The sequence below is a fragment of the Acomys minous genome (genome assembly GCF_964271855.1).
Source record: "Acomys minous genome assembly, chromosome: 12".
Classification (NCBI taxonomy): Eukaryota; Metazoa; Chordata; class Mammalia; order Rodentia; family Muridae; genus Acomys; species Acomys minous.
The window spans coordinates 58872500-58881722 of record NC_140493.1 but is presented as its reverse complement, the minus strand read 5'-3'; the positions used below and the strand labels follow the sequence as shown (position 1 = coordinate 58881722).

At 38.9% G+C, this 9223-nt stretch overlaps 1 protein-coding gene across 3 annotated transcripts in view; it reads right to left on the bottom strand.

The window, feature by feature from the left end:
• Positions 1 to 266: 266 nt before the first annotated feature.
• Positions 267 to 9223, bottom strand: part of AZIN1 (antizyme inhibitor 1) — a 30137-nt gene continuing 21180 nt past the window's right edge. For 2 of the 3 annotated variants that reach the window (XM_084748721.1, XM_084748720.1), the window contains 7 exons: positions 8670 to 8804; positions 6728 to 6809; positions 5789 to 5863; positions 5045 to 5207; positions 4070 to 4185; positions 3258 to 3472; positions 267 to 2582 (listed from right to left, as the gene is read on the bottom strand). In XM_084748721.1, the coding sequence (XP_084604847.1) occupies positions 2471 to 2582; positions 3258 to 3472; positions 4070 to 4185; positions 5045 to 5207; positions 5789 to 5863; positions 6728 to 6809; positions 8670 to 8804 (898 nt within the window). In that variant the 3' untranslated portion in view covers positions 267 to 2470. The remainder of the gene's footprint in view (positions 2583 to 3257; positions 3473 to 4069; positions 4186 to 5044; positions 5208 to 5788; positions 5864 to 6727; positions 6810 to 8669; positions 8805 to 9223) is intronic. The other variant, XM_084748722.1, reaches the window with a different exon arrangement.

The window sequence follows — 9223 nt, the reverse complement described above, 5'->3', positions numbered from 1 at the left end:
CTAAGAATGAATTTCCTATGTTACCTAGTAACACACAACTGTGGCGTTGATTTCATTTCAACAGGCCAAAACACTTGAGTAATTATGTTGGTTTTTCTTTTTTAAATCTAAATTTATACTGAATAGTGAGTGAATCAACTTCTAAATCAAGTTTTAAAAAGTGGTCCCATGAATACCCACCCATCAAAGCCTTTATTGTGCTAAGCAATTCCAAGATCACTTTACTTTTAATAGATTCTGAAAGAACATGGGCATTATGCACAAAATTCATAAAATTTCATGTCTATTTCATGATAGAAGCCATCAAAGCATGAGGAATAAAAACATTTTTATCTGTGTATTCAGAATCACACAAGTTAACCTTTACAGTTCAATTTACTATATATAGAAATCATTTGGGTTTTATATTCAGTTAGATTTTGAACTGAGATTACAATATCATATAAAACGATTTTACATTAATTATTCTTAAGCATACCAAATTGAAATACATAGGTTTAACTTTAGATTTATGGCAAACAGTCTTCAAATACAATACAGACATTCTTAAGTTTACCTATCATTCACATGTGAGCCTAGCAATTCTGGGCTGTTGCATACAACCGCTCTCCTATGCAGACGGCAAAACTGATATGCCACAAAGCTCAAGCCACGGACTCGAGTTGTACCATCCTTTACACGCTGGCATTTCTGGACCACAACAATCAATGCATAATACCAAGAAGGTAAGAAACAATTCCTCCTCCTTGTTAGTTCAAAGTTACATGGTAGCTTGGAATTTTGCATAAAACCCCATATTATACCTTGGATAAAAGTCCAAGGGCAAATAGGTGACAATGGACTGGGGTCCTTAGTTGTTCTTATAATTAATAGAACCCATGATATTCAAGTGGGCAATATTCAAATCAAAAATATTAAGCACCTACTGGTTTGAGATTGAAATTAGAGATTCATGATCGATTTCTTTACACCTTGAAGTCAAGGTGTGAAAACCAGCTATTTAAGTGCATCCCACACTTCTCCTATGTGGCACAGGTAGAATTTTCTGTCCATTGGCACCAAAGTGAAGTCACATTTCCTCTTGGGAGACAGGAATTCCACTTGTGAACATAGAGTAAGTTAGGGAAAGTGACCCCTGTAAGTGTCTCATTACTGTGATTCTGAGACCAAGGACTAACACACCAGCAATGAACAAAGCAAATTCCTGGCAAGCGTGTCAGGTGAGTGGTGCTAACTCCCACCACCGCCAAGCTGCACTACAAAAGGAGCTACTAAGGTTGAACAAATGGGCAATAACAAGGAACTAAGTGACTAGAGTCAAACCAATAACAAGGAAAAGTTCCAATTTGATACCATTACAAGTGAGAAATTGAAGGAAGTGTGCTTCACCACCCCAAAGCCCTCTGGATTGAAATGTCTGTGCGAAGAGGCATCAGGATGCTGGGTATAGACAGACATAGCCCTTCTTTAAGGTTAGGGTCCTGCAGGCCTCTGCAGTCTCTCTCCCCTCCCCAACAAGTTTTCAGTGTTTAATAAAATCTTCTCTATCAGTCAAAAGATTGTGATCGAAAGATTTACTAAAGTACTCTATGCATCCTATCTATACAGAAACACCGATTATTACAATTGGTTTATGCAGGATTAACATTTTTTGGTGTTAAGTGTTAAACGTCATGCTTACTGCACATCAACGCTCCATAATGAATCTGAACTTCACAATGATTTACCAAACACTTTTACTTAAATTACTAATTAAATAACTAAAAAGTGTATTGAGCGAAACCAAACTTCAATGGACTATAAGGAAAACTAGTCCTCAAAACAGACCATTCACACAACTACTTCAAAACTACCTTTGCTAGTCAGCCCCATTCCCAAAGGTTTAGCCTGAAAAAAACAGTAAAATCTACACAAAGTTTTATTGCAATCATACAAGGGTTACATTAGGTCAAATACAACAAATACTATGATGCAATTTTACATTTATTAAACTACAGTTCAAAGCACAAATTTACACATCCTAAATACACTAAACATATCTAATGAAGTCACACTGGTCTTCCACTCACATGTGATATATCTGGGTGAAAGACATCAACTTTACAAGACTTTTAACAGGAATCCTTATTATAAAAACTGTGTACTTGTATGTAAACGATTTGATGGGGAACCCAATTAATGGGCTTCCATCTCCACTAAGTCATCCATTTTGTTGCATATTTTATTTTAAACGCTTAAGGGGTGGGTCAAACTGGTATGTTTAAGTCTGGATACATTATCTAAATTCCCCATTACCCCAATGAATTACAGATGAAAGCTGATTTTGTCTGGTCCCAAATAGCTATTACTATGAATTTGTTTCCAAGAGAATTAACAGAATAAAGATTGATTAAATTTTTTCCCCACACTGGAATGTAGACCAGACAAACTTAACCTGCGACTTCAGATCTAAAGAAGCGTTAATGCCTGCTTAAGCTTCGGTGGGAAAGCCGTCTTCTTGGCTCAGCTGAATGCAAGAGGGGGCAAACAAGAAGTTCTTCATCATTGCATCTGAAGTCATTCCAGCATCCTGCATCTCACACCTGTCATTTAAGAATAAGCAAAACTCAGGATTTAAATACACAAATACACCTAACCTTCCAGTTCCTCCTAAATCTGTTTCTTGGCAAGGGAGGTGGCAAGTAAGAGTGCTTGCTATGTAAGCCTGATAGAGAACAACTTTAAACTCTGAAATCCATGTGAGAAAGGGGTAGGAGATGCTGGAGAAATGTCCAATTGGTTAAGCGTACACACTGCTCTTGTGGAAGGCTGGAGTTATTCAAGTTCCAGGGGCTCTTCTGGCCACTGTGTGGGAGTAGCACGGCCACCCCCACTCATCTCTTCATGACCTCAGGGCAGTCATCTCCACACCACCAGGACTTCTCTACTTTTAAAGCAAAGGCTAAATATACATTAAGGAACTATCACTGGGTGTGATGGCACATCCTTTAATCCTAGAGGCAGCAGTGCCTGTTAGTTCAAGGCTAGCCTGGTATACTGAGTCCCAGGACAGTCAGGATTATATTGAGACCTTATCTCAAGCAAAAGACAAGAAAAAGAAAACTATTGCCTTCATCTGTCATGGTGTAAAATTTACATTTAAATGACTCTTTTCTTAGTACTTTAAGATACGTATAAATTTTGTATATATAAAGTATTAGCAATTTTTAAATGCCACTTGAAATATCTCATCTGCTTTTAAATAAAAATCACCTTACCAATCACTGAATGACATCATGTAATAAATAGCTGGCCTCTGAAAATCATTAAAAGCAGATGGCTCGTGGAAAGAATCTGCTCCCATGTTATCAAAGATAAGCCAATCTCCCACATTCAGCTCAGGAAGAAGACAGCTTTCCACAATTTGATCAAGCTCATCACAGGATGGACCCCAAAGGCTGCTTGTAAACAGAGGCTCATCTTCCTTGTATTTCTGTAGAAAAAGAAAATTTGTCATATTCTTTAAGGCATTGAATCTGTATGTGAGTAAAAGCATTTTCAGTTTCTCAGCTCTTACACATCTATAGGAGACTGAGGGCCAGGCATAAGTCTCAATTGTTACTATGAACTCCACAAACCAAAACAAACAAACAAACTAGAAAAGACCAGAACATAAGCCCCAGAAAAAACACTCAAAAATAAAAATTTTAGAAAAGGTTAGTTATTTTAACAGCCAAAGTTTGAGGTGGCAGGATTCTTGGTGATTGAATGCAGGGCATTGTACAACATTAGGAGAATGGACTCTTAGCTTTGCCAAGTCACTAACACAAGTATATTCGTACTGCATTAAAAAAATTTTTATTAACTACATTTTTTTCTGTGTATGGTGCATGTGTGTGCTTAGGGTGCGTGGCTCAAGGTCAGAGGACAATCTGCATGGATCAGTTCTCCTTCGTCGCCATGTGAGCACCTTAGGCTTAGAGCCTTACCCAGTAAACCATTTAGCAGCCTTGATTTTTGTTTTGCTTTGGAACTACTAAATATTGGCAAAACAAAACTACTAAAAATATTTGGCAAAACAAACACTTGCCTTGTGAACCTCTGGAATGGTATTTAAGTCCTCAGAAAGTTTACTCGCAAAAGAACCATAAACACCATCATTCATGTAATACACGAAGGCTGGTTCATCAATCCCATTTTTTTCTACTGAAATAAAAGGAAAATAAATTTAAAACACAACAAAATGAACACACCTAACAAAGGAATTCTATTCTCACAATAGAATCAATACTCCTGCCCTGGGTTGTAAATTCTCTACCCTCCAGAAAAATAAGCCAGGGCTCCATGGAGAAAATAACTGAGGGTACTTAGCTACACGGTGACTTCCTAGTTAGCCTATGCTTCAAGAGTAAGACCCAGTTCCTAAAGAAACAAAAGCAAAACCCAGGAGAGGCTGGAGAGATGGCTCAGCAGATGAAAGCACATGCTGCTCTTTCAGAGGACTCAAAGTTCAATTCCTATCATCCTTGTTAAGCAGACCATAACTGCCCTAACCCCAGCTCAGAGGGATCCTCACACCTCTAGCCTCTTAGGCACCTATACTAACATTCACAAGCATACAAGCCACACACATGAGATACAAAATCTTAAAATAAACAAAAACCAGTGAAGTACCCATCACCCAAGCCCAAACACAACACCATCAATATTAGAACAGACCATTATCGTGTGCTTTCTTTCTTTTTGTGTAGCCTTGGCTGTCCTGGACTCGCTTTGTAGACCAGGCTGGCCTCCAACTCACAGCAATCCACCTGCCTCTGCTGGACTAAAGGCTATTCCATAGTGAAAAAAAATCATCTTAATGTCAACTGTATTTCTACAATGACACACAGCAGTCTTTGTTGGTTTGACTTGAGGGTGAATTTAAAGAACATGTGGCCCTGTAGCAAAGTATAAGACAGATTCTGCATCTGAGACAAGAGGAATGTAACAAAATCCTGGACTTTTGAAAAATCACAAGGTGAGGCTTTGTCTAAAATATAAAATATAAACTTGTATAACTTACCTCCAGAGGAAAATTTATCATTTTCAACAACTTTCTTAGCAATAATATTAACTGCAAGTGTAAATGCAGAAGATACATAGTAGCTTCCAGGTTCTGAAATTATCTGAATGCCAGATCCTTCAGGGAAGTAAATATCCAACAGAGGACTGATAACATGATTAACCTATGGGTTTTAAATGATAGATTTAGGTTTCAGTACTGGATTATAGGATTCTAGGTTGAACAGCTACTAAAGTTCCCTAAGAAAACTAGGCAACAGAGCAACAAGCTTAGCAGGCGGCTTTAATTAACACAACTTTTACATAGGCTTATTTGGAAATAATCACCATGGCATTAATTAAAAAGACAAAACAAAACAGAAACCCACTGCAGAATGAAGGCAGGAGCGTATGCATCTTGCTACTATAGCCACTAAGTTGGGAGTCCATATGTAACCACAATTCAAACAATTTAACACTTGCCTGGCTTGTGTGAGACTGAATTTGATGCTTAGCACATCAATAAATCAACAAGTAAAATGAGTAACCTATTTTGTGATTTAATAGGGTTCATAGAATTTTAAACATTAAAGTAGGTTGTCTAGTTTCCTCTTTATTTTCTTAGAAACTTTAGGGAAAGTGTTATAGGCTCTAGTTTATTCCTATTATTAAAAGAAATAATCTGGCATATATACCCACTAATTAACTATGTAGCAAAGTAGTAACAGATTATCCCAATATAGGCAACCTCTGAAAAAAAATTTACCTCTTCCAACTGAATTTCAGTTCCTGTGAAGCCTCCACCGATGTCTAACATGTTCATTGTAAAACCAAATTCTCCCTAGAGAAAAAAAACTCTTAAGTTTCCAAAGTGTAATGTATATAAATAAATAGACAAACCAAACATTCCTGTCCTCCTAGTTGGTAAATATTTCTGATCTTTAATAATATGAATTACTTTGATTTTCTTTAAAAAAATTTTTTGTTGTTGTTTAGTCCATGGCCGGCTTTATACGTTTTCCTCCCAGAAAAGGTCTTTCAAACAAGGCTGGTCTCAAATGTAACCTTTTGCCTCAGGCTCCTGAGTACTTAAGTTACTAGCAAGTTGTCTGCTATCAAAACAACTTTTTTGGTTAATAACAGGAAGATATTAAATATTATGTATATTTTGTTTCCTTGCTCTTGTCTTGTTCTTTAAGGCAGTCATTAAATTTCTACTCCGTTCTTTTGCCCACTTATTATTGTGTGGACCTGAGCATGGCGGTGCGTGCCTTTAATCCCACCACTAGGAGGCAGAGGCAGGCGGTTCTGAGTCTGAAGCCAGCCTGGCCTATAGAACAGAGTTCCAAGATAGCAGGGCTACACAGAGAAACCCTGTCTACAGAGACAAAATCAAAATAAATAATCAGGTGTGCACGGCTGGAGACATGGCTCGGCGGTGAAGAGCACTTGCTACTCTTGCAGAGGACCTGGGTTCAGTTCTCAGCTTAAACCATCCTTACCACCAGTTCCAGGAGCTCTGACCTCTTTGAGCACCAGCATGCACATACATACATGTAAGCAACACAAACTCTTTTAAAAAATAAAATTGCATCATCTGTGCCCTACACTAATTTTAATCAGCAATTACTTCATACTGGTTGAAAACATTCTGAAGTGACTGAAGACCCTGGTTTAAGGCAGGAGAATAAGTAAGAGAACTCACAGCCATGTCGAACACACATCGAGCATCAGACAGGGCATGCACATAGACTTGATATTCTTTGCAAGCACTTGAAACATGAAATCTGAAAGAAATAAAAGTATAATTAGAGTATGGCTTTGAAGCACCTCTGTGTAATCCTTTCAATTATCATTCTGACTTGTTGAGTGCTTTTTTAAACTTTACCAAACATTTGGTACAAGAACAGATTCTAATCATGTAAGTTATACTACAATGTTCGAATAAAACTGTAACTCTATAAACAAAAGTATCAGTTACTATGCTGGCTAGGTGTTTTTATTTAACTTGATACCAGCTAGAGTTACCCAGGAAAAGGGACCGTCAAATGAGAGAATGCCTCCATCAGATGGTCTCTGTGCATTATCTGTGGGGCACATTGTTACTAATAGATGGGGTGCAGCCCCCCTGACTCGCCGTCTGACAGCGTGAGAAGGTGGGTGGACCAAGCCACTATCTGTGCGCTCTGCTGCAGCTCCTGCCTTGCTGTGTGTGATGGACCTATCCACCTTTCTTTCCCAATTGCCTATCACAGCAACACAGAACAGTCATAGCTCATGGATATAAAGCATGACGAGCTTTTATGTACACAACAACAAGCTCCATCAACCAAGTGCCGTCACAAGCTCAGTTCAACACTGAATCATCTGACTAGAGGTCTAGACCAGCTGGGCTAGAGATCCTGTTCTAAACAAAAACACCTGACCAAACCACCTATTAAATATTATATACAAGTGCTCTGTCACCATGTATACCAGAAGAGGGAATTATAGCCCATTACAGGTGGTTGTGAAGCATCACCTGGTTGCTGAGAATTGAACTCAGGACCTCTGAAAGAGCAGCCAGTGAAACTGCTGAGCCACCTCTCTAGCACCAAAGCACCCACTTCATACTTAAAAAAAGAAAAAAGAAAAAACATGAAGCCCTCCCCGCCCTCTTTTGGAGACAGGGTCTCATGTAGACAGCCTTTAACTCCTAATTCCCTTCTTGTCTTTAATGCCTAAAAGATGGGACTGACTGTAGGCACCATACCATGCTTCAAAGTCTGATTTGCTGAAGTGCGCCATTGAGGGATTAAGAGACCCTCCCCCCCAAAAAATCATTAGAAACAGAAACAAAACAAAACTTACAGGTTAGTGCCATTTTAAAAAGTATTAGGGCCTCCAAGACCATGATGGCTGAGAGAATCTCTGCCTTCCTCAAGAATGCCTGGGGGAAGGAGCCGGTGCTGGTGCTGTCTTTCTGTCTGAGGCCTCGCTATAATTATGCCCATGATCAGCTCCTCCACCAAGTATGCAGAAAGGATAAACCAGGCCACACCCTGCAACTATCCAGTGCCCCAGCCACCCCCAGGACCCTCAGGGCCCGTGCCTGGAATGGCTGAAGAACCTGTGAAGACTCTTGCTGATGGAGCAGGCCCTTCCCTGCTGCCCTCCAATAAAAATGTGAAGAAAAAAAAAAGTATTAGACTAGGGAGCAAATTCCTCCTTTCAAATTAAAAGATGGTTTGGCGGGTGGTAAATCAACAATCCTAGCACTTGGGAAATAAAGCAGAATTTCAGGTTCAGTCCAATCAGCTACATAGTAAGACTGTCTCAAAAACTAAAAGAAAATAAGTAATAAAAAAGATGGTGCAGGAGACAAGGATGTAGTGTAATGATAAACATAGGCTTGAGCTCAATGCCTAGCATGGCAAACCCAAACCAAGACATTTTATTACTCTGCACCGTCTCGTCAGTTAGCTTTACAGGAGAAACAGTACAGAAAGACATGCTTTGCCTGGTGGAGCAGTGAATGCATCTAATACTGACATTCAAGAGGCAGAGGCTGGTAGCACTTTCTCAGTGTGAGGAAGCGCTGGTCTACACAGAGAGACCCTGTCTTTATAAAAAGATATTTTCTCTACTAAAAAACCATAAATACTCACTTAACCCCAATTATTTGGACATCAAGTTGCTTGGCACATTCCAAAAGATGCCTACAGTTCTTCAGTGTAGCGCCGAACTTCATGTTACCATCTTCACCTCCAATATTATCTTCCGTTGCAATATGCAGTAAGACCCTAAGAGAAGGGGAAGATGATTGGGGCAAGTTGGTTTACATCATCATCAGCACATGTGAAGCCTGAAGGTTGTAGGAAGTGTGTTGATTATGTTGCCAGTGTTCACAAATCCAGCGATGGATGAATCAAGTGAACCTAATGAAAAACAATCCTGTATAGAGAAAAAACTAGCAATTAGGGCCTAAGGCATGAAGCTTGTAAGGATGGAATTTTGGAAAATGCAGCAAGTTAAAATTCTCTTGTAGCAGCCAAGAGTACCAGTTGAGCTCTGTAATGAAAGATGACATTACTTCCAAATGAAGTCCTCCAGTTCATGAACTCCAAAAAAAAAAAAAACAAAACAAAACAAAAAAACCCCACACACAAAAAACAAAACAAAACAAAAAAAACCCAAAACAAAAAACTAAATATTGAACAGC